The sequence below is a fragment of the Mixophyes fleayi genome, chromosome 10 (assembly GCF_038048845.1).
Source record: "Mixophyes fleayi isolate aMixFle1 chromosome 10, aMixFle1.hap1, whole genome shotgun sequence".
NCBI classification, from domain to species: Eukaryota; Metazoa; Chordata; class Amphibia; order Anura; family Limnodynastidae; genus Mixophyes; species Mixophyes fleayi.
Genome location: NC_134411.1, coordinates 8,627,538 through 8,653,942, shown reverse-complemented (window position 1 = coordinate 8,653,942; position 26,405 = coordinate 8,627,538). Strand labels below are relative to the sequence as shown.

General features: G+C 41.2%; 1 protein-coding gene across 2 annotated transcripts in view; it reads right to left on the bottom strand.

Annotated features, from left to right (window-relative positions):
* Positions 1 to 26,405, bottom strand: part of PHRF1 (PHD and ring finger domains 1) — a 55,900-nt gene that overhangs the window by 10,094 nt on the left and 19,401 nt on the right. For both annotated transcript variants that reach the window (XM_075187815.1, XM_075187816.1), the window contains 10 exons: positions 26,047 to 26,130; positions 25,511 to 25,632; positions 20,823 to 20,917; positions 19,554 to 19,720; positions 18,805 to 18,937; positions 18,377 to 18,429; positions 17,401 to 17,588; positions 16,867 to 16,986; positions 16,534 to 16,688; positions 1,787 to 4,527 (listed from right to left, as the gene is read on the bottom strand). In XM_075187815.1, the coding sequence (XP_075043916.1) occupies positions 1,787 to 4,527; positions 16,534 to 16,688; positions 16,867 to 16,986; positions 17,401 to 17,588; positions 18,377 to 18,429; positions 18,805 to 18,937; positions 19,554 to 19,720; positions 20,823 to 20,917; positions 25,511 to 25,632; positions 26,047 to 26,130 (3,858 nt within the window). The remainder of the gene's footprint in view (positions 1 to 1,786; positions 4,528 to 16,533; positions 16,689 to 16,866; positions 16,987 to 17,400; positions 17,589 to 18,376; positions 18,430 to 18,804; positions 18,938 to 19,553; positions 19,721 to 20,822; positions 20,918 to 25,510; positions 25,633 to 26,046; positions 26,131 to 26,405) is intronic.

Below are 26,405 nucleotides of genomic sequence, written 5' to 3'. Positions count from 1 at the left end.
TGATGGCGGGCAGCACAGTGGCCAAGTGGTTAGCACTTCTGCCTTACAGCACTGGGGTCATGAGTTTGTATGTTCTCCCCGTGTTTGCATGGGTTTCCACCAGGTGCTCCAGTTTCCTCCCACACTCCAAAGACATAGTGGTAGGTTAATTGGCTGCTGACAAATTGACCCTAGTCTGTGTGTGTGTCTGTGTGTGTTAGGGAATTTAGACTGTAAGCCCCAATGGGGCAGGGACTGATGTGAGCGAGTTCTCTGTACAGCGCTGCGGAATTAGTGACGCTATATAAATAAATGGTGATGATGATGTAAGAGGCATGTGGTGAAATCTAGTGGTAAGTGGGGAGGTCTGGTTGGTATTTGGAGAGGTCTGAATTGCATGTGGGAAGATCGGAAGATCCGACAGGCATGTTGGTAGATGTGATGGCATGTGGAGAGGCTGATGTGCAAGTAAAGAGGTCAGAGGTCAATGTGAAGAGGTATGCAGGACATGTTGGCCATTTATGACTTTTTTTTATCCCCACCTTAACAGTTCCCTCCACAGCGATTTTGGATGCAGAAGCAGCGCGAGCTAATGTGAAGAAACTATATGAGTCCCTTTGAACCCTCCTCTACTTCACACAGCAGAGGTAAGAGCTGTGCCGATTATTCTGAACATTCTGACAATGTTGGATATCTTCTCTGTTGCTTAGCAAGATATTGCAAATTATGTTAGATTTTCAATGTGTGTGTGTGTGTGTGTGTGTGTGTGTGTGTGTGTGTGTGTGTGTGTGTGTGTGTGTGTGTGTGTGTGTGTGTGTGTGTGTGTGTGCGCAGTATGTATGAGCATGTTTATACTGTGCATATGTATATGCACACATATAAAAAGGTAAACTTGGCTCTTTGCCGTATCTATAAATATTATTTGGCTCTTGGTCTCTGACTGGTTGGCCACCCCTGTACTAGAAGAAGCTCCATATTTTCCTAAGTACACCATTTTTATACCTAGTCTTGCGAAAGATGGCCACAAAAGCACCTAAATTGGCCCAAAACTATGGTAAATGCGGTCCCAAGATGGCATCTATCGGCCGGCTTGTATTTGGAAGATCCCATCAGTAATCATAGCAGAACAGAACAGCAGGTGTGTGGCCAGTATAAGCAAGGTAACTGCAAAAATATGCTTCAACACAGTGCCAGAGACTATACAAAATAATCCTTCAAAAACCTTACAAGTGCTTGTCAACAGGATCCTTAAAATTGTGGCACAAAGGATCTGAACATGGACTTGCTTAAACAATCTAAAAAACTCTCAGTAGGTCGAACCAGTGATCTAACAGCTCACTTATGAATTAGTTTTTATGGGAATGGAAACAGATTTGTAATACATGTGGCAAGGACATTTTTGACAGTAAAGATTCATTTATAATTGTCTATTTTATCAATGGTACTATGGAAACAGGATTAGGATGTTTAAATAGTCATTAGAACAAAAATAGTTAATAGATTATAACTATTTCTATATAGTTCTGAAGTTATAAAAACAAAGAGTTTGTACATATAATTAAAAATTGGTCCTACATCAACCTATGAAATCCATGTAAAATGCAGTCCCATTAGAAATTAGTTTCGATCTATATCATCGCAGTTCGTTTATTTATTTGTATATAGTTTGTGTGTGTTTTGGGTGCCCAGACAGCCAAGCTAGCAAACTGTATAACGAACACAACCAAGATGGCAATGTAATATTATTCCATAGAAACTTCTCCCCAAAGACCAATATTTTTAATGTTTGTTAAACCATATTATTTACCGTATAATCATCTTCTCTTTTCATCAATATAGCCTCTTCAAGATCCACGTCATCTGGGCTGGCAGCTCCCACTGAGCACACATCATCTGAAAGGTCATCTAGCAGAAGGTCATCTAAATGGGATGGTGACCACTGAAGATCATCTGCTTCTTTTTTAACTTGCAGAAGAGCAACTGGCTGGGGATCTTCTTCGTGAGAGCAAGATTGCGGACTATGAGACTTTGGACTAGGAGGTTCTGTGCCTGTAGACAACGGAGAAGCTGGAGGACTAACCAGAGACGAAGCAGGCATGTCATTTAAAGGAGAAGTATTTTTTGGTGACGGTGATTCTTGGATATTCTCACTCCCGTCCTCTGGGAGCAAGGAATCCAAAAGGGATGGTGACCATGGAGGGCTTTTTATTTCCATCTTAATCCCCTCATCATGATCGGATAACTCTACATCTTTTTCTTCTTCAATTGAAACCTCTCTTTCCAAGTAAAGTAATGGTTCTCTTTCCTGTACTTCCTCTGTCGGTACTATAAGCGGAGACTTGGTCTCTGGTGTACTTGGGGGACAATCCGTTTTAAAGCTAACTGTACATGTTATAGTTGTATCATTGTTATTTGGGGATAGCACAATGTGTCTAGTTATTTCCTGGTCTCTAACATGAGACATTTTTTTCTTTGATTTGTGAGCCTTGTACTCCTTGGTCATTTGTGGCGATTTTGATCTTTGCTTCCCCCGATCGTCCTTGGGTTTCTTTTTCTCTTTTGTCCTAAAGTTCCCTTCTTTGCTGGAACAAGTTTTTTCAGTTTTGTGTTTTCGCTTTTTCTCTTTTTCAGGACTAACAGAACGACCAACTGATTCAATCCTCGCATCTCGTTTCTTTTTCTTCTTTTTCTTACTGTTGTATGTCCTGTGGGAAGAGCTGCTATGACTGCTTGATCTGGACCGCTTTCTTTCCCTGGACTCTGAGAGCTTTCTTTTTTTCTCTTTCTTTTTCTCTTTCTGACGCTTTTTCTTAGAACGCTCACAACTTCCAGAGCTTGACCTGTCACTATGTGCTCTCTTTCCCTTGTGCGACTTTGTCTTGTATTTTCTTTCCTTTTCTCTATCCTCCACAGATCTAGAAGCAGATCTTGATTCTCGATCTCTCGAGTGGGTTCTGGACCTAGAACTCGAGCACACCTTCAATTCTGCCTCAACTGCAGGCTTTTTTTTGGGTGGTTCAATGCTATGGCTAGTGAACAAAGAGAGAGTTTCTGAAGGGTCCTCGGTCTCCCACACAACTCTATTAGTTGTGCTACTCTGGTGAAAAGTCCTGTTTGGAGGACTGTCTGGTTCAGATTTAACAGAAATTTTGTGCTGATTGTCTACATCAAAATGAAAGCCACGGGTGCCTCCTGACTTCAGGTCAGAAGTAATTTTTAATCCAGACAATGAACATGCTGTTCTAAAATCTGCATGGTCAGCCTTCTCTTCCTTAATGACTTCCTGTTTTATCTCCTTCTCCAATTTAATAAAAGATGAAAGCAGAGGGCTTACACTCACTGGACTTTTAGTCTCATCTGCTTCTTTGTTGCTAGGCGACAGTCCAGAAAAGTCAGGTCCAAGTTTACACAAACCCACTTTACTTGAGTGGGTAGTGAATTTAAAGCTGCGAAATGCTCCCACTTTCACTCCAGTAGACTGAGTTGTACGAGCTGTCTCTGTGGATGAGGTGGGTAGAGGGGGAGTAGCAGGCCTTTCTGGACTGCTACTGTGAGACCCTGAATCGGAGCCTGTTGGTTCAAAAGGATCATAAATTTCGTTTTTAACAGTTTTCTCTCTCTTGATGGTGGTGGAATATAGAGGTGTAACCTTTTGTTGGGCTTTATCTTCTGTAGTATGGAAGGGGTCCTTTGCACTAGGACTGAATTGTCTACAGGAATTACTAGAACTCCCGCTGATTGTAATCCGAAGTCCACCTCCCCCCGAATCAGATGAACCCACATTCCTTGAGCTGTTGGGATAAAGAGGTGTTTTGCTACTGTTTGAGGCTGAATGACTAGAGGAAATCCCACCACAGTGTCTTGAGTGTACTTGAGACTCTTGGCGCGTGTTTTTTTCTGTTGCAGTCAATCTGCCTAACTGCTTACTCTCCCCTCGCCCAGTTAGCCGATTCATGCTTGGCCTTGGAGGACTGGAATTTGCACTGCTGCTGGCTAAGGATTCCAAGCGTTTACTAGCTTCATTAACAGGACTATCTGTCTCTCGTTTTATCTTTGGTATCCGGGGGAATTCAGAAATGTCCAGTCTTTTTGCAGGTGGCTTGCATGGAAGCTTGCTTTCCTGTTTCTTGTGAGGTGTGTGATCATCTGAGCTGAGAGACTCGTGCTTGTGAAAAGTCCCATTGAAACGTGGTGGCTCTGCAAACTTTGAATTTAAACGACCAGCTGATGACTGCACTTGTACAACCCTCGGAGTAAAAGCATTCTTTAGTCTGAACGCAGACATCCCAGACATTGAAGTGTTGAGCACAGATAATCTATCCATGCCTCTAGAAGAGGATGATGATGATGATGGAGGTGGTGAAGGTAAAGGGGAGAGAGAGTATAAACCAGACAAAGGAAAACTAGGCTGTGATTGCTGTTCAGTGGGTTTCCATGTATTAATCGAGGAGGTGGTTGTTGGGGATCCTGAGTGAGACGGGCTTGGTACAATGACACTAGCTGGAGGTACCTCTTCCCCAGATGTGGATCTCTGTGAGGTTGCTTCACCTATACAACAATTAAAAGACAGAGAATATGTTTTTATATTTTGGTCACTACATTAAGGAAATTTATAGCAGAGCTAATCTAATAATACAACTTTTCATACATTAGGACATGGAATATTGGCTCACATATAGAGATGAATTAACCACATTTGAGACACGTAAGCCAGAATGTCTGGAATAAAACTATTTGTCATCTCTGGTGTATAACTGGTTTTCACATACTCCTCTACAAACACATGCATTACGGTTTAATATATCTCAACATTATTTCTACTCTGTGCCCTAACTGCTAGTGATAGAGGCACACATAACACTACTAGTAAAATGGATTAAGGATTGCTGTCAGGTTTCTTGTACATTGCTAGTATTTTATGTTCCAACAAATATATTTTCTTTTTTACACCAATCACTTTGCTGTTACGAAAACTCATTATTGAGATGATAAAGTGTAAAATTCTACTGCCCAAAAATGACTTCAGAAGGTTTTATTACTGTAGCTTCTCAGGCATGTGTGTTATATTCATATTATATAAACAGGTAGAAAGAAATTCACCCTCTTGGATTTCAGTTAATTTAAAATATCTGTCACAAGGACTATTTTCATTTAATGGTGCTGTGAAAGACGCCTGTTCCACATAAACAAAACTAATAAACTACGATGAAGAATAATGAAGATTTTATTTTAAATGGCTGTCTCCTAAGCATTGCATAGCTAGCAAATACTGTACAAGTAAGGATTATGAAGGCTACTTACTGACACTGATAAAAGAGGATATGCATGTTTGAGCAGTCTAGTTCCATTCAGACAATGTCTCATTGGCTGTTATGATTTTAGAGCAGATATGCACCATTGAGCACAGTTCGCAAAGGAGGGTAAAACAGGGTTCTAAGCTATAACTATTTATGGTAGAACTAATCCTCAAGTAAAGACTTAGGGGTATATTTACTAAACTGCAGTTTTGAAAGAGTGGAGATGCCGCTTATAGCAACCAGATTCTAGCTGTCATTTTTTAGAATGTACTAAATAAAAGGATAATTAGAATCCGATTGGTTGCTATAGGCAACATCTCCACTTTTTCAAGCCTGTAGTTTAGTAAATCTAGCCCCTATTGCAAACTTGAACTGCTGCTAATGAAACCAAGAGGTTTATTTGTTATTTACCAAGTTCCAAATGTTTTTTCTACTTTATCATCATAAACACATCCTACCATTTTTCATGATAATTTGGACAAGGGAATTTTGTTATTTTGCATCTTACAAATAATTTGACAACTTTCATATTGATTGCTTAACAGAGATCATTCATGTTAACACAAAATACGAAAGTGTAAAAGTAAAAAGTAATATTATTCCTATAACATCTTTAAGCTATAAAACATGTTAAAGTAAATTAAAGGAAGGAACAATTAAAAAAAAAAAAGACAAAAGAAAGGGGTTCCCATGATCAAACGGCTTTGGGGAGTTACTTCTAGCATGTAAACAGTAGGTCTGCAGTGGCTCACTTTTACTCATGTGCAACGCCTCACGGAGTTGTTAAAAGAATATATCAGTTTTAAAAGGAAATTATAAGATATCAATCTTAGGGGCATATTCAATTCCGATCCCGATCCGCCGGATCGCGCCGAACGGCCGCAAACCTAATCCGCGGTACCGCAATAACATGGATTTTCGTTCGCAGCTTATAGGGCTGCGTACGAAAATCCGCGTTATTGCGGTACCGTATTACCGGCAGTACTGCGCATTTTCCGCAGTAACGCGCGTTACCGCGGATCGGATCTGAATATGCCCCTTAATGTTATGTTTTCTTTTACTTACTTTCTATAACCATTCAGTGAAGTAGAATTCCAGCAGAGCTTCCCCATATCATGCTCATACAACCAATGGGATTAAGCCATAATAAAGTGGACTGGTGGCCTACACAAATTCACTAAGACCTAGTGTCATCATATTGTGCATCGGTGATTTCACCAATTCCTGACATGCAAAATACTGGTTGGGACATCAAAATAGGCAACGGGTACACTTTAAAGCACTACTAAACCTAAAATACGATATTCACCTGCTGTAGCATTTTTTTACATCATGGAATAAAACATAGATTTATTCAGGAATGCTTACCACTGATCAATCCAAAATTCTCAAGAGGTATTAGAAAAAAAAGAAAGAAAAAAAAAAAACAAACAAAAAAAACCACTCACTCTAAAGTTTTTTCTAATTACAAACAAAAGAAAAACAGTCAGCAATTGATTGAATAAGTATTCAACCCTTTGTTCCAGGGTTTAATTAGGTGTATATTAGCAATCAGTTGTCTTCAGAGGTCACATAATTAATTGATTGGAGTCTACCTGTGTACAACAACATTGTTTCAATTGATTTCAAAATAAATACACCTGTCTGTGAGAGGTCCCACAGTTGATTTAGTAGAATGCCAAACAAAAGATTCATCATGAAGATAAAAATATTCAAATCTAAGAAAATATAATTGAAAAGTACCAAATCAAAGGAAGGATATAATTTCAATGACCTCATATCCCCAGATCAAGTGAAGTCCATCATAAAGAAAAGGAGAGAATATGACAACTGTGAATCTGCTTAGAATTTGGCAACGGTGGGGAAAATGGTCCACGAAACAATAACTTGAACATATCACAAATATGTGCTTTAAGGGAGGGTGGCAAAAAGAAAACGGATATTAAATTTCACCTAGAGTTTGCCAGACAGTATGTGGGAAACTTGCATACAAAGTGGAGGAAGATTCTATGCCCCAAGTGAACTTTTTTGGCCTCAGTGCGAGAAGCCTACTGTTGGGTACGAGATAAAATCTTTAAAATTGAAGTTCATGGTTCGTACTAAACTATGAATATACAGATAAGGACATAAGAATGCATCATCGATTATTACTATGTAAAGTCCATGACCATATAACTTTTACTTTTCTTTTGTATTTATTTAGACATTTATATTGTTAGCTGTAGCTCTACTGCCATCTACTTTCTATGGTCATGATTTATTTTATTTGAAAGGAAATATCAGTGACAAGAAATGTAAGATGGAACTATTGTGTTAAAAAGGATCCATCAGTAAAACCAGAACCTCAGAAGAACATTGAAAGCAACCTTGTGTTTGTTGTATGCATAGACCTCTTTTTTGACAACTTGGTAAATAAGCATATTTTTGAAGCCAGTTTCAGCCTTCCGGTCAACATGTCGAGTCTCCCTTGCTAGGAGAACCAGGACAAAACTACATTTATTTCCAACTTCATCTCCCTCCACAATCCTTCCCACCCTCTCATCTCGGCCAATGACCACTGCCGCACCGGCCATCTTGCAACTACGTCTCATTCCCATCTCCACGACTTCTCCCGTGCTGTTCTTCACATCTGAAACACTATTAGACTCGCCTCAAGTGCTTCAAAGCTTCCTAAAAATTCACTTGTTCACCAAAGCCTACCAGACCTCCACCTAGTTACACTCTCACCCCTTACCAACTTCCCCTCTATGTGGCACCCTCTCGAACTACTCCAACCGCTCCCCCATAGAATGTAAGCTCCCATTTGTAGGTCCCTCTTTCCTCTTGATTCCTCCACCGCCATTTCTCTCGTTTCCGATCCTGTTTTTTTTCGTACAGGTTTCTCTCCTCCTCTCATCTGCTTTTGCAGTTGTAAACCTCTTTTATTCCTTCTGCTTTGTCTGTACCTAATGATAACATTTGCAATCAGATACAGATGCCCCCCTTGTAACCTGCCTTGAGCAAAACTGCTTGTATTACATTCTCTAGTTTTTGTTATACCACTTGTACTATGTTACTCTCTGTTTTCCTTGTCACTTGTGCTATGTAATGTTACTTGAGCGGTTTTAACCTTATTGCACCACTGCTCGGTACGGCACTGTCGCACCCCTATAATTGCCCTATAGTTGAATGTTAATAATACTTTTCATCATCCCAAGAACTCGATCGCTAAAGTAAAGCCCCAAGGCGGTGGGATACTTTTCAATATATAAGGCACAATGTATGAAGCAAGATATAGACAAATCTTGGAAGCAAAATCTCTTGTAGTCTTGCAGCAGTGACCTAGGACTTGGGAAAAGATCTAATGACCTAAAAAAGCCACATTATAATGATGTAAATAAAACACACCAATGTCCTGAAAACCATCCAATGTCCTGAAGTGGTCCAGTAAATAACCAGTCCTTAACCACATCGAGGATTTGTGGAATGATTTGAAAATTACTATTCACAAGTGGTGCCTAGGAAACCTGAATGAACATGAGCAAACCTGCATAGAAGAATGGGCAAAGCTTGTGTCAGCACATAGCTAAATAGAACCACAGTGGTAATTGAGGATAAAAGTGCTTCTGCAAAGCAAAATATCAAGGTGGTACATACCTATGTAATATATCGTCACTTTAATTTTTAATAAGTATGGAAAAGTTTTAGAAGGTTTTTTATTCTTTGAAATTGCAAGTATTGGATATTAAGTTTTGTGCTTAATCAGTAGTAAAATTCCATTTTAAGTCCATGATGTAAAAGAAAAAAAAAATACCAACTAGGTGAATACTTTTTATAGCTACTGTATAAACTAATAACAATGTTCCCATACCTAAATTTACACTGCGTTAACATCCTCCGTCATTAGCCATTTTCTAAAAGTGATTGACTGCAGTGGCCTTCAGTAGGATTATTATTAACAAAGAATATCCTTTATATAAGATGTAAGGTCAAAGATCTTCAGTTCTGATAAGCTTCCAGACACTTTTCTGTACATTCCCTGAGGAAGCCCCCGATGGAGGGGTGAAACGCGTTGGTCCTATACGTATTATTTTTTGTACAAGAAGAGGACCCTTCACCTATATGCTTTTAAATATTTTATAGCGCTGTGGCAAGTTCCGGCTGTCCGAAACCGGAAGTGCGGGATTTGGAACGCAGGCTTGCGTTCCAAAGCATCTTAATTAAAGGTAGAGCCATTGAAACTCACTACCATCGGCGGTGCACCGTCTCCGGAAAGAGAAAGCACTCATTTATAGCCCTGGAGGGCTCCACGGACTCTGGTACCTCTGAGAAAGACTTTATGACCGTTACCAAGGTACATTTTTTCTCTACCTTTCCATTTTCTTTTTTGTGATACACATTTGCATTACCATATTCTTTTTTAACTACAGTGTATACGATTTCACCATATGTACCTACCTGGATTTTTTTTATTTTTTTTCTGACCTATATTTTGGATTCAGTTTGGATTTATTTTCATTGTTTATTACTATTTTTATGTTTTGTTTTTTATTTTATTTTTTACATTAACCACTGGGATGTATCCATTTTCCCCTTTTTTTGTACCAAGCCAAAACAAATCTTTTTTGGTTATTTACTTAAGTGTTTTCTTTTTGTATATTACCATCTATGTTGAGAATTGTTGTATTCTGTTTTTATTGTGTTGCTGCTATTTCTAGCGCCGTGGGTCAACATTGTGTAATTTTTTTTATCTGTTTAAACTGGGAAGTTTTGGAATTAGTCCCACTCAGACCCACTTTGGCAGCTCTATACATATCTTTAGAGCAGCGCTGTTATCCCTATAATCCTTTTTTATCCTGATAAGCTTCAGAATTTTTTACATATCTATCTTTAAATGCCATAAAGCAATTTGCATTTTAGGTTTGGTGGTTGTCCTTTAAAGGGTTGCCGGCTCTTGCAAATCGAGAGGCATATTTGCATACAGCTTGTTACCTACACAACATGAAGACAGCCATTTAATTAAAAGCAACAATGGAAATATACTTCTTGGTTTTACTATAACAATGACCTATAGAAAAGCTAAGCTCTAAGTGAAGGTATATTGTTGATTTATTCAGCAAGAACAGCTCTACCAAACACACTGCTTTTACCATAAGTAATGCTTCAGCCATTTAACTGAGGCCCTAGGAATCAGTGTACAACAGCTTGTTGAACCGGCAAGCGCTGTATCAGTGGTCTTCAGACTCTACTTAAACACAAGGCTTTACAAAATAATTAAGCAGTTATTTTCTGAGCAAAAAGCTCAAATGTATGTCCGAAAGATCAATTTAGTTGTTAAATGTAAATTACTAATAAAAAAAATATTCTATTCTGTGTGTACTCAGCTAATACGGCTGACATTATATTTAAACAGTAGGATGAGCGGGGTGTTTACTAACTGGCCATGATCAAAAAATGAACGTCATACCTTTAAAAAAAAAAAAAAAAAAAGGACTACACCTAAAACTAAAACTATAGCATGGTTAGGAGCATTCTTTATCGAGACTCACGGCTGATGTTACTCCTTGATTCTCCAGGTGTGAGAAGCCTCCAATGGTCTCATACAGATTGTACCCAGGTTTCCCTTGCCCACACTCCGCACATGTTTTAAGGTGTTTTTTGGTACTAAATATAATGTGATGTTCAGCACAGTGCACCTATGTACAAAATGTTTCAAACAGTGTGAAAAAGGAAGATTTTTACTCACCGTAAAATTGATTTCTCTTACTCCATTGGGGGATACTGCAAGACACTGGGGTATAGTAGTGGGACTAGGAGTTTAGGCACTTAACTTATTTGATCTTCATTCTCCTCCCTTACTATGCCCCTCCTCTCCTGCGGATACCTCAGTTCTGACTAACCAAGCGTATTAGAAAAGGGAGCCCTATAGGGCAAAGAATATAAGTATAAAATACACACAACAGAACTATTTACAGAGCAAGAGAGGGTGCGTAGTGTCCCCCAATGGGGTAAGAGAAATTGATTTTATGGCAAGTAAAAATCTTCTGTTCTCTTTCCTACCATACCAAAGCTGCCTCTAAGGGAGGGAACGGCTGCAGGAGGAGGAGGAAGAGGAGGAGGAAAGGCCAGAACCACGATTTCCTGATTTAAGTGGAACCTTGACACAACCTTCGGAACAAAGGAGGGCTTGGTGCGAAAAACCACTATCTTCGTGGAAAATTGGGAAAAGAGAAGTGCAGCAGATCGCTGCTAGTTCTGATACTCTACGAGCGAATGGAGCACCAGGTTGAGGTCCCAAGGCTCATCCGGATGAACAAAGGGGGGGGGGGGGGGTTTGCTGCACATGAAGAACCCCCTGCAGGAAGGTCTGAACATCCCTGACGGTCGCCAGCTTTCGCTGAAAATAATTGGAGTGCCGAGGCCTTACCCCAGACGGAGAGTCCCTTATCTAGGCCGGCCTGCAGAAAAGCCAACAACTTAGGAAGGCTAAACCTGAATGTGTGGAAACCCTGGGCCTCGCACCAAAGGATGTATGACTTCCAAACTCGATGATATATGGCTGAGGAAGACAATTTCCTGGCCTTGATAAGAGTACCAATGACCTCTAGTGAAAATCCCTTGGCCTTGAGAATCAAGGTCTCAATAGCCATGCTGACAAAGTTAGTAGATTTAAATCGTGGCAGTGATGGGGACCTTGAACAAGAAGATCCGGTTGCATTGGCAGTCGGAAGGGGGGACCCCCTGCCAGTGTCAGAATGTCTGAAAACCAAGCCCTTCCTGGCCAATGAGGGGCTACCAGAATTGCGGAAACCCTCTCTTTTTAACTTTTTCAGTACCTGCAAAAGCATGGGTATTGGTGGAAACAGGTACACTAGCCAGACTTGCCATGGAACATGGCGTCCGTGAAAAGCGCTTGAGGGTCTCAAGACTGTGAGTAGTACAGGGGAACCTCATGGTTTAGTCTGGATGCCATGAGATCGATCTCTGGCATGCCCCAGCGTTCTAATAGGAGGGCAAAGACTCGCTTGCTGAGAGACCATTCGCCCGGGTGAACCCTCTGCCTGCTGAGGAAGTTGGCCTCCCAATTCTCCTCCCTGGGATGTAAACGGCTGACATCTGGGGTACGTGGCGCTCCGCCCATACCCTGATCTTGGCTGTTTCCCGCATGGTCCCTACACCGCGAGTTCCCCCTTGGTGATTTAGATATGCCACGGCCGTGGCATGGTCCGACTGAACTTGAAGAGGCTTCCCTGCCAGAAACCTCTGAGCTTGCATCAATGTCCTGTACACCGCCCTGAGTTCTAGGACGGTGATCGAGAGTGTGGCCTCTGTTGGGGGGACCAGAGGCCCTGAAATCTCAGTTACTGTGTTACTTCTCCTCAGCCTAGCAGACTGGCGTCTGTCGCAACTAAGGTCCATGGGCTGGTCCAGATTTTGTCTGGATAGCCATCACGCTAGGGAAAGACGAGTGGGAATTGACAAGCAAATGATCTGTCTGTCTAAATGCTCCTGAGATTCCGACCACTTTCGAAGAATCTCCTGTTGAAGAGGGAGTGAGCGTAATTGTGCGAAGGGCACGGCTTCAAACACTGAAACCATTGTTCCTAAGCATTTCATGCAGCTGAGGAGAGATACCTCTTTCTGCATAAGTTCTGGTTCTGCGCAAGAGAGCAAGAATCTTGTTTTCCAGTAGACTCTGTGGGTCACTGTGTCGAACATGAAACCCAGGAAGCGCATGTGCTGAGCCGGAATGAAGGATTGTTTGGGTAAATTCAAAATCCACCCGTGAAACGATTTCTTGTTTTGTCACATCCAGACCACTAGAGATGCAGACGGTGCTTTTAGAAGGAGATCATCTAGATAGGGAACTATTGTGAACCCCGTCTGCTGCAGGAGCCCCGCCATGATCTTTGTGAACACTCGGGGAGCGGTTGCTAGGCCGAACTGTAGTGCTCTGAACTGGTAATGGGAGCTTCCCACCGCAAAGCAGAGAAGGCAATGGTGCCCCCCTCCATATAGGAATGTGCAGGTAGGCATCCTTGATGCCTATGGAGGTCAGAAACTCCCTCTGCTCCATTCCGGAGATTACAGTCTGAGGGACTCCATTTTGAACTTTTGAGTTCTTACCTGCTTGTTCAGAGACTGCAAATTTGAAATTGGACGTAATGATCCGTCCTGTTTTGGCACTAGGAAGAGCCTGGAGTAAAATCCCTGACCTCTTTCCTGTGTTGGAACGGAAACAATAACACCGGACGCCAGCAAATTCAGAATTGCTTTCTGACGTGCACTGCACCTGACGGGACAAAGGGGGGTTGCTGTGGTGAAGAATCTTCATGGTGGAAACTGAACAAGGTCTATGACATAGCGCCGGGACACAATTCCTTGTGTCCAAACATCCGTGCTGGATGTTCGCCACTGGCTCTGGAAACGAGGAATGCATGCCCCCACCACAGATTCACGAGGGGAAAGACTGTCACGTTGCGGGCTTATCGATCGGTCTTGAGGCCCCTCTCCCAACAGCACCCCTGCCTCTGCTATAACTTCCCCTGGGGGCAGAGGACTGGCCTCTCGACGGGGTGCCCCGGCCTCGGCCAAAGGAACGAAGACGTCCCTGTCGAGGTCTACTGGAACGTATGGGAAGAGTTTTGCTCTTTCCTCTTGTAGCCACCTGAATGACCGTCTCACTCTGATGCGAAGAGTTGGAGACGGAGGCAAACCCTCTAGAGTTCGCTTTGAATCAGCATCTGCTGTCCAAGAGCGTAACCATAAGGTAAGAAGAGCAGCGATAATGAGGGCAGAGAAACTGGCATTGACAGACACAGCTACATGCCCTACATAATCAGAATTGTCAAAGATATGTTCGGCTAGAGAAAGAATTCCTGCGTGTGGGGTGTCTTCTTGGATATCCTTAACCAGCAGGTCTTGTTAGCCCAAGCAACCGCCATAGTGGGTCTAAACATACTGCCTGCCGCAACGTAAGCTGAACGGAGGAGGGCCTGATCGCACATTTAGTCAGTGGGATCCTTTAGTGCAACCCACTCCTGAGTCAGAATAGCCGAAGAGGAAGAAAACCGTGCCACAGGAGTGTCCACCCTAGGGGAAGCTTCCCATTTAATGGAGTCTTCTGGCGGAAGCGGGTAAAAAGATCTAAATTTACCCAGCATCATAAACTGCTCATTTGGCCTCTGCCGTGCGTTAGATACCATCTCTATCATTTGAGGGGATGGAGGAAAAGCAGCCACCTGCGCCTTAGCCTTTTTAAAAAGGGAGAACCCTGAAGGGGCCATGGGTTCGGGTTCAGCAAACCCTAGAGAATGTCTGATACCCAGAATAAGGTTATCTACATTCTGGGTGGGGGAAGAATCTACTGAGCGAAGTGAGTCATCCTCCTGCAGATGAAAGTCTACCTGACCTTCCTCTTCTGAGAAATGGCCAGAGTCTTGACCGCGGCTCTGAGATGCATCAGAGATGATTCTCTTAGCCCTGTGTGAAGCTGTAACTGACCCATAGCCTATAGAGGGTCTCAGCTTAATTAAATCTATGCCCCTATAGCTCGTCTCTAGGGGTATTGCCGTCAGAGGTGCCAGGAAGGAAGACTGAGCTGCCTCTTACCTGCGTCGGGACCCAGAGTGAACAGAGCTGAAGTCCTATTCACTCCTCTGGGTCTTGAGATCCACGCTTCACCTAAATGAAAAATGAAATAAAAACCTGAAAAATAACCTAACACTAATACAAGTATAGGCAGGATCCTATACCAAAGTGACCTATCTCCTAAGGCACTTAAAAAAAAATGAGGTATCCACAGGAGAGGAGGGGCATAGTAGCAGAGGAGAGTAAAGATCAAAGAAGTTGATAAGTGCCTAAACTCCTAGTCCCACTACTATACCCCCCGATGTATCGCAGTGCCCCCCAATGGTAGGAAAGAGAAAGACAGAAATAAAGAACTTACCCTGGTGGCGTATTGCAAATGGGGCAGCCAGTGGGGTTATGTCACCACACCTTTTGGTTTCCGATCGCAGGAATGGTAGTAGGCAGTACTGGAAGGTGCCCATTCCTTACTAGCCAGGGTGAAGGGGCCACAGCAGCAAACCCAGGAAGGTCTGGAGGTGGTTGGTAATCTCAGTTCAGAGACAGTAAAGTGGCGGCACCCAAAGACCGCTTACCTTAGCGTTTTGACTACTGTACCCCGGTGCCGCGGGCAAGAGAGAGAGTAGCACTGCAAGAGCCTCTTCTGTTAGCGCCTCCTGGATTCAAATTAATTCAGAAGATGCCTCCTAGGATGTTCGGGAGACCACGCAAGTTCTGACTCTTACAGCCAATTGTAACTTTGACCCCCAGATAATCAAGTCCTGGAAAATATTCTGGGCTGGGAAATTAAATCTTTAAATCTTCCGGCCAAACTTTAGTGTAGCCGACCCTGGCAGCATGGGACCTGGGAGAAAAAGGATACAGCCCACCTGCCACTTTGTGTACTTAAAATTAAGAGCAGGGTCCAGGCTGATTCATGCAAGATAAGTAAATGAACATGGACCTGTTAAAAAGACAAGGGAAGGGGTTGTATTATCCTCTGACAGAATGCGCATTTATAGAACTGTGAGTAACAACTATCTCTGAGCAATAAACCTCACCATTACTAACTACTCTGTCCGTACAAGATACCTATGCTGTGATCTACAGATAAGAGGCAACACACTCATCCATATCCCAGGTTGCCCTGGGGTGAACCCAGCTTCCCCAGTCAATGCTCTGGCTGCTGGGCTAATCCAAACTAAGCTGTCAAGAGGAACTATCCCTACTCACCATAGAGGGCTACATACCATCCAGGAGCAAACCGTTCCAGGTGCAGCAGTCTAGTGATGGCTCAGACTATTCTGCTACAATTGGAAGTATCATGTTTACACCAACATTCAGTAAAGGTGGCCAGCAAATCGCAGGTTACCGACCAAAGAGAAACTGCAAGACAACACGTAAAACCCTTCCCCCGAGAGTGTGGCCAAGTAAGCTCATGATTTCCTATATACTAATCACTTTATACTAATCCCACAGCTGAAGCTGATGTACCCTCCCAGTGCAAGAGTAATTCCCATGCACTGGGAAGTACACAGGGAAGTTGTATCGACAAAGGCGAGGTTGATGTACAGAAGACCACAGTGGGACCATTGAAGGCTTCATGAAACTGGTGGCTCAGGTGAACAACACATCAGAGGTAAGTGAATACCAGATTTAACACAGGTCTGCAACAAGCACAAAATACATGCTAGATTAAGTGATTTCTTACCGGATTGTTTAGCTGTTAAAGATCCATCCCTGCTAATAACAATATCAGAACCCTTCATCATTAGCATGCTCTGTCCAGACAGTATGCTTCCTAGAAGATCCGGCACAGGTTCTGCCACCGCCACTGAGCCAGGGGCTACAGGAGCCGCTCCACCCCTGCATGATATAAAAAATTTTTTTTTAAAAAAGGCACAGAATAAATTATCAGGTTATCTCATCGGATGCAATACAGTGCATGCATTTACATGCTCAAGCAAATAAATTTTCTCTGCAGTAGGCAACATATAATCATCATCATATCATATATCCCAACTTGGTTCTTTTTCCCTCTTACCGTGAGAGAGACACAGAGATAGGCCTAGCAACAGGCTGATGGGATCTCAAGGCGGAACGAGATAAAACTCTGCGCTTAGCGGTGAGTGGAGATGAGGGATTACTGGCATGACCCTCGTTACTGTAAAACATGGAAATGTTACAATTAAGTAGAAACCAACGTATTCTTAGTTTCCAGAACGGATTGTCTCAAAGTGTTGAAATTACCATTGGAATGACACATTTCTCTAACCTGAAGCAAGCATTTCTACACCATGCAACATATAGCAAGCACACACAAAGACACAAGGTTAACCTAGTGACCCCATTGGACTGCATGCTGTTTCCTAGATCTTCTAAACTCTTTGACCCTAATGTACGATGAACAGTTATATATCTACAGTATCATCCCTTCTTTACTGTAGTTGCCAGGTTTACTGGCGAACTATTTTTCCAATACAAAGCAAGAACACAGAAAGCTCTTGTTTGAGTGACTTGGCCAACCATGATAGTCTATAACAGTGTCAGTATGTACAACAGAGTGTGAGGAGTTTACCTGTCAAATGGATCTAAGTCATAAGAGTTTCCAAACACAGACAGAGTGGTAGCTCCAATGTCACGTCTCATGGAGCCCAATGTCTGTTCAGGTGCCCTCTGTATACGAGGTAATGAAGACCCCCGGGATGGTTTGCACAGACCAAGCGATTTTGCGATGCGCCTATGAGAAGTGGGAGTTTTTCTAAACTGAAAAGAGAAGACACATATTCAAACACACATTAACAATCCCGAGAGTCACATATGTACAAGTCTTGATTCTTAATGAGCGTACGAACTAGTTACAGGACATTTCAGCTTTCAACCACAGAGTGTTTAATACAATATCTCAATGAACTGACAAGGGCTGTATATAAAACCACAGAGTCCATGCCAGTGACAGTGCCTGAAAGGTAAATATACAAAATGGGGATAGGGGACATAGGGAGAACAAAGTATGGACAGCCAATAGGCACTTGGATGTATTTAGCTTGGACTGCAGTGTAAATGCATAATCTGCAGAAGGCCCGTCCTAAACTCTGGATTTATGGTCAGACATAAACTTGACTAGTAAAATAAAAGGTCACATTTCTCTGCTTTTCTATTACTGTAAAACAGTGTCCTGATGTTATCATTTTTATCAGATTATGGGTCTGACCATGAGAGTTATCAGCAAAGTCTGATTTAACTATCTATTCGCAATATTAAATAATAACAAAATTCAAATACTTTATATTTTATTGAAAGAAATATATTTATCATATATATTTAATGAAAGTCATGTTTGAATACAAGCACACACAGCAATGAAGGAAAGATGTACAATAGGGGAATGATTATCCCACAAAACTCTTCACTATAGAAGTTCCAGCCAGAGTTCAACATTCATTAACATAACTGCATGGGAACATGATCGGAATCTCGCTCTCCACGTGCATTCCTCACACCCGTCACATGAAGGACACAAGCACAATATTAGTTGGTATTAAGACACTCACTGTTTGCAGTTTCCGTCCCTTTCGTCTCTTAAAGCGCCGTCTGCGCCGCTTTCCTAATGAAAATGCAACAGGAAAATGATTACAAGTGGTGAAAGTTGCCAATAGTGTATACATATGATAGGAAAGGATTTTTTTGTAGAGTGTACTTGTATTGTTTTGAATGTACATTTTCAGTAGTACATTTTGTTTAAAATACTGTCTCTTTGAAAAAAACGATTTAATTATCCACGGTGTTTCGCCAATTGCCTCCGGAACATTCACAGAAAAATCTGCGATGTTGGGTACTGTAGTACCTGGAAATGCTTGTCATCATAACAGAGATTTTTGGTGGCAGAACTGAATCCCCCACCCCCCTCCCCTCAAGACATATACACCAAAAATTATCTATTGTTAGCGCAACGTGCTGTTCCTCCCCCCATGACACCCACCAGTTTTCCTTTTCCTCCTAGTGGTGGCCACACGAGGTGTCAGATTTCGCTGGTAGACAGCACTGTTGAGTCCAGCCACAACCGCCTCAATGGTTTCATCAAGAAGAGATGACATCAAGTACCTGGGAACATTCTAGGAATAAATAGAACAGGTTATAGAACCAAGGTGCAGAACTATAGCTAAAAATGTAATTCTCACCAAGGACCAGAGCTCAAATGGCTAACGCACAAAATGGATTTAAAACAATAAAAAAAATAATTGTAACCACAACAGTCTTTTAAACCATTTAAAAGTCCACCTGCTGCCTACACAGTAGAAGCAGACACTTTGTAGGCTGAACCAAAATTCAGGAGAATGCACTATGACAGACTGGTTTTTAATAAGTATTTATTTCTCATTATTTTGAATGCAATTTATGTCCATATGTTCCAGTGAGCCGTTCAAGAACAAAAAGAGACTGACTTCAAATCTTTGCTTATTTCCCCTTTAAATAACTTAATGTGTTCTTTCTACTGTATTTCCTCTTCACTCATGAACTAGGTTTTAACTGTTCTTAAAACCTGTCGCTATAAAATCATAAGCAGCGCCTTCTTTGGCCAAAATTGTACTTTGCTGGTTCAATCCACCATTATACTCCTTCACTATATAATATCACAGAAGTGAAGGGAAATTAAAACAAATAAATTAATTCTACAAAAAAACATAATCCATGTAACCCTGAAACAATTTCTCCATGGGCAACCCTTACCTGGACATTGTGTGCTGTGGTGCGGATCCTGTTTACATTGGCCCTCACCCTCTCACTTTGCCTGGTGCGAGCAATGGCACGAGTCCTCACCACATTGGTCCTCAGCTGGCTTGTGGTGGGAACTACATCTGCCAGCAGACCTGACACTTCTTCCTCACTCACTTCATCTGTAGTGACAAGAAAACATAAACAAGTAAAAAAAATAACATTGTAATGTATAGGGAGTAATATTATATGTATAGTTTAAGAAAATATATAATGACTTTCTACTGGATAGATACATACACATTTTAAATACACATACATATTTTTTTACTGTACCCAATCCAGCTACAGAGAGACCAAATCAGTAGCAATGTTTTATTATTGACAGTACCGATCAGTGTTGCATAAAAAAAAATTGTAGCAGTAATATTAAAGGTTCTCGACCACCCAGAATTCAAAACTAAATACCAATGTGTCCTTATTGACTGTAGCTGTAATGGCAAGTATTTTTTACTGACACCAATTTCCAGCATCGGCCATTTGTTCCAACCTTATATTTGAAAAGCGTCTAAGGATAGACTGATCTAACATTTATGTTCTTCCATGCTCTGACTCGCCACAAACAGCAGAATACTACTCTTTGTTGTACAAACTTATATTACCCTCCAGTCTTAGCTGTTCACTCACTGTGGTTTTTTTTTACCTATAAATACCAACATCAACCTAACATTTTGATTGGCTGCTTCTCTGGCCCTGGACCACTGAGAGCTGGTCAGTAATTCTGGAAAGCTGCTTACATGGGGCACTAAAGGATATAATTGTTGTCCACTGCACAAGAAGATTCGCGCCACGCAGTATTGATGATGGAGTATGTGCCCTTATTTGTCATGTTTCTGATGACAGCCTTGCCACAGAGAACATTAGAACACAACCTATTTACAAAACCATATTTGGAAATTCAAACATGAGGCTTCAATACAATTAAAATTTAGTTATAGGACAAATCATAAAAATTTCAGACCTACAAAAATAGATCTTAAAATAATCCCCTGCTTGACAGTTGTGCAATTAACATGAATAAAACTTTAAATGTTAATGAAAATAAAGGTCTATTGCTCTATCTGATCTGCAATTTCACCAATAGCTGAGACCGAGCAATTACACACAATTATAGATAGTAAAATTCCTACTACATCTGTCAGAATATTATTCTACGCATCTACAACTGTTGTAAAGTTTAAGCATATGTCCAAGTATTAGTGTGCCTAGCCACATTATAATTACCATTCTCTGGACGATTAATAGCAGCACATTCTGGACAGAACCACTCATCCACAGGAATAGCGTTCAGAGCAGGTGTCAGACATTCCATGTGGTACCTAAAGTAAGCATTACAGGAATAATGTTACACATCCTTATACATGCGAGAAAGGAATACATTATAATTATAGCTGTGCTCCAAACTTCAGAATGACTTTTTAGGCATAGTACTTGAATGGTGAGAATATCTGTTCAATTAATTGTGAAAAATATCATCAATAGCACGTTCAGAATATGTGAAAGAATATTGTCTGCTACAGGTCAATAAATTAATGACATCCTTCCACACAAACGAAAACAATTGAGCTGCAATTGTCTCAGTCACTATTTCTTCTGTCTGCACGTAAGAAATCACCTACATCATAGCTACTATGTCTTCTCTTAAGTCACTGCATACAATTCAAGCGGCTACACACTTTGGCAGCTTTGCTCTACAAAAACCAGCAGCATAAGTTTATTCAGTTAGTGCATCAACTGTTATACATGTCCGCGTTCTAGGTTCTTTATCGTTGGATTGCCAAGGTGGATGAAACATAGTACATTTATAAATCCTAACTTGTGTGATTAGGTTGTATCCAGCATTAGATCCCTATGTAGGTACAGCGTCGACGATAAAATGGACGCAAGATAATAAATTAGGTTATTGCCACTGTTATACCTTCATTGTCACCATCCAGGCTTCTACTCTAGTCTAGGTCTCATATCTGTTGTCTATGTTTCACGTCTGCCCACACTCCGTCCTCCTCTTTTTCCCGGTTTTGTCTTAGGCGGAATGTTTTTTTTAGGTCATGCGATTTGTTCTGTTAATCATCATCATTTATTTATTTATATAGCACCAGCAGATTCCGCAGCACTTTACAATTGGAAACAAACAGTAAGAAAAACAATACTGGGTAATACATACAGAGAAGAGGGCCCTGCTCGCAAGCTTATAGTCTATTAGATAATGTTCGATACAAAAGGTAAGTGCTACATCATATTGAATATTTGTCCAGCTAGAATGCAAAGGTTACAAACTATTTAGTAGGCTCTATGCTCAGTCACACAACTATGTTGGTCAGAGGGTTGTTGTCATGTGTTAGCTGTGTAGAGGGTGGTAATAGGGTAACCTAGGGAGATTAAGGGGGTGGCAGAGAAATATAAGCTTGTCTGAAGAGGTGGGTTTTCAGAGAACGCTTGAAGGTGTGAAGACCAGAGGAAAGTCTTATTGTGCAACGGAGGGAATTCCCTAAAGTGGGTGCAGCCCAAAAAAAGTGCTGTAACCGAGAATGAAAGTAATATGAGTGGCATAGACGCAGATCTTGTGCAGAGAATGGGAAGGTGTCTAACATGTCACGCAAAAAAAAACAACCCATACACTATATGGACAAAAGGATTTTGTAATACCTGTTAATTATTGAATTGAGGTGTTTCAATCCGATCCGTTGCCAGAGGTGTATAAAATCAAGCACCTAGCCATGCAGTATCCATTTGCAAACATTTGTGATACAAAATGGGTCATTCTGAAGAGCTCAGTGACTTCAAGCGCAGTACTGTGATAGGATGCCACCTTTGCTATAAGACGGTTTGTGAAATTTCATCCCAGCTGTATGTCCCACAGTCAACTGAAAGTGATATTATCAGAAAGTGGAAGCGTTTAGGAACAACAGGAACTCAGCCACAAAAGGGAAGACCACGTAAAATCACAGAGCAGGGTCAACGAAAACTTAGGCTCATGGTGTGTAAAATTTGCCAATGCTCTGCTGATTCCATAGCTGAAGAGTTCCGAACTTCCACTGGCATTAATGTAAGCACAAAAACTGCTCGGCGGCAGCTGCATGCAAGCCTCACATCACCAAGACCAGTGCCAGGCGTCGGATGGAGTGGGGTAAAGCACACCGTCACTGGACTGTGGAGCAGTGGAAATGTGTTCTGTGGAGTGATGAATCACAATTCTCTATTTGGCAGTCAGATGGGCGATTCTGGGTTTGGCCAGATGCCAAGAAAACGTTACCTGCCTGACTTCATTATGCCAACTGTGAAGTGTGGTAGAGGAGGGATAAATGGTAAGGGGCTGTTTTTCAGTGTCTGGGCTAGGCCTCTTACCTCCAGTGAAGGGCAATCTTAATGCATCAGCATACCAAGTCATTTCAGACAATGCATTGTGGCAACAGTTTGGGGAAGGCCCTTTTCTATTCCAACATGACTGTGCCCCATTGCACAAAGCAAGCACTACAAAGACATGGTTTGATGAGCTCCATGAGGAAGAACTTGACTGGTCCACACAGGTCAACCCCATCGAGTACCTTTGGGATGAATTGGAACGTAGATTGCGAGCCAGGCCTCCTCGTCCAACATCAGTGCCTACAGAATGAATGGGCACAAATTCCCACAGAAAAACGAGAACTATGAAAAATCTCAGATAGAAAACTCCATTCCTCAAACAAAAGGCCAAGTATGATTTCCAAACCCTTATAATAAACACAGGGAGAAGCGTGCTTTTGGTCCTGCAGCCAAAACTTCAAGCAAAGATCCAAATGGTATGTACTCTCATTATGAGCTGTATGCAGTTTTGGAGCAAAGAGTTATGGCGATTATTATCAAAGATTGTCACTGTCCACCAGTCTCTCATACACCTGTTTCACTGGGTATTCCCATTTACTGCAGGTCATAAGATCAGCTGAAGATTATAGATGGTACTGTAACTTTTACTGTAAAAAAACAAATTTACAGGAGCTGTATTAAGTAGCAAAATAGGTGGTGGGGTGGTGCAGTGATCGTCTCCCCCAAGAAATTAACACTATGCCCAATCAGGTGCACATCACAGCCAGCATCATGGCAACGCGGTTAACGCATGGGTCTTCGGGTGCAGTGTGAATGAATGCCGGCATACTAGAAGAGAAGCAAATGGAAAAGTGTATTTTGAATGCAGGAAATATGGCATTGCACAGCTTCCAGGATCAAGTACAATATAGTATCGGGTGGTAGTGCATGGTGGGGATGTTAACTCATGTACAGAAAGGATTGGAGGCCCAGGAACACCATGAAGGTTGACATGGAGCTGGATAGCGAGTTGGAAATTGTGAACCACAAAGCTTCCTGGATTACGTCTTTATCAGGATATCATCCAGATATATGACAATCATGACTCCCTGGATGCCTATGAACTTGGTGAAAATCTGAGAATCTGACAACAAATCGAAAGGGAGCACCCTTGAGGAAGAGCAGGTTTTAACTCTATATGGGGTATATGAAGGATTCTGGTTATCCAAATTTACGCCAGGAATCCACAGTCCCTGATAGCATGAATCACCATCTGAAGCATTGCCATCATGAATTGCTCCTTCACAAAGAATGTTGAGGGCCTTCAGATTCAAAACAGGTCAGAAGGAGCCATCCTGCTTGGTTACCAGGAGGAGATTGGAGTAGAAACCCCAACCATCCTGATGATCCAGGGTGGTTGGGTGATCCCTGCTTTTTAACTTAACATTTTAGTATCTGTTTCTGACCATAAGTGTTCTTTGTTTCATTCCATTTACACTAGGACCTGAGAACATGCTGCAATCGTTCATGTTTGTTTTTAATAGCATAAACAAAGCACTGCACCAAAAACTGATATAAGTGGTTACAGATGACCACAGCATCCATCAGCCCTTGAATGGCCAAGTGAAAAGCATTTCTACACTCAGGGGTAGATTTGCTAAATCTTCTAAAAATTAAAAGTGTAAATGCCTATAGAAAACAATCCGATTCTAGTTATGGTGTTCTAGAATATACTATATAAATGATAGATAGAGGGTTCAGAAAATATACCCCGAGTCTCTAGGAACCAGAAAGAAGAGGGGAAAAAAACCAAAAACAAAACAGCAGCGATGGAACTTCAAAACTTGTCCGATAACTCAAAACGACAGAGAGCACCCAGGCTCTTTAGCCAAGGTTATTGAGCTGTCTGTAATGGGAGGGACCAGCAATATTGTAGGGGTGCACAGTTTGCCCAAACCCTTTCCCACCATCGGCGTTAATGGGTTTACTTGATTAAATATTACATCTTGCCATTAATTTTAAAGCTACACTACCACCTGGTCAAATTTTTACATTTAAATAAAATCAACATTGAGCTTTTGACAATAGCAGCTTAAACTTTTACCTGAAATAAGACAAAATATACATATACACACACACACACCAAAGTTCTCTACAACATTTATAAGGCCATATACCCTAGATGAGATTTTAAATTTATATTTCCATAGACAGAAAAAAACACATTGAAGCCGATACAGACATGTAATATACACTGGTTCGCTTTATTTATTCACTCGGCAGCATTACAATCAAATCTATCTCCTACATCTGTAACCAGACGAGAACTACCCTCTGTCCTCCACTTTTGGTCTCCCCAATTCACATTACTGATAAATGATATTATTGTATCATCTCACATTACGCCATGTCCCCCTGGCTCCTCATGTCTCTGCATGTAAGCTTTGTCAAGCAGGGCCCTCTTTACCCGTCGTAATATTCACACCTCTTTGTCCACCCATCTGTTCTTGTACTTTGTTTGTACAATCTTACTGGATGTTTTGTTTCCATGCTTTATGTGTATTTTGTGGTCTTACAGTGTAAATACAAAGTTACACACACACACACACACACACACACACAGCACTTACCCAGCATCGCAGCCATCACAAAGCAACAGGCGGTCTTCGCGGTCACTGCGTCCACAAACTTCACAGTTTGTAGAATCGTCCTCTATCACCACTGTCTCTCCCGCTTTGTTTTGTACAGGAACCTATGTCAAGCACAGAAAGTCAGCAATCTGTATATTAACATTACTACAGTAGTATAATCATATTATAGAATATAATACCCAAATATATGTCCATATTTATATTCACGGACAAGCAACACCATGAACAACAATAGAGATGATGATGTAGCTGCAGTTATCAATTAAATAAAGTAGTATCCCAATTTAATTTCTAAGCTTGACCATTTTAATAGTAAAAAATATAAACATTACATTTTAAACATAACACAAGCATCTACAACAGTCTGGAACACAGACACTAATATATATATATATATATATATATATATATATATATATATATATATATATATATAAAATATACACACACACACACACATATACATATACACACCTCTCCCAATATTATGTGTTAAATTGGATAAACACACTCACCTTCTTTAGGATCTCGCCACCATAGTGTGCACGGATGTGAATGCAGGTGAATGTGATTCTGTCCACAGGGCATGAATTGGCATTCTATGGGAAAACGTGGAGAGACGACAAAAACCAGGACAAAGATGCGCATTATTAAAGGTCTACTTCTGGAAAGTTACATGGCAGTAGAAGTACTAGAATATAGAGAAGAAATATTCTCACGCATTCAAAGACCGTAATCCCAGTTATATCAATCAGAAATCATATTCACACACGGAATAATTAATAATGACCACACTAGATATATTTCACTTTAAGCAGAATCAGACGAAATTAATTAGGCCTCACATTTTTCCAAGTATTCTCAGGCTTTATGT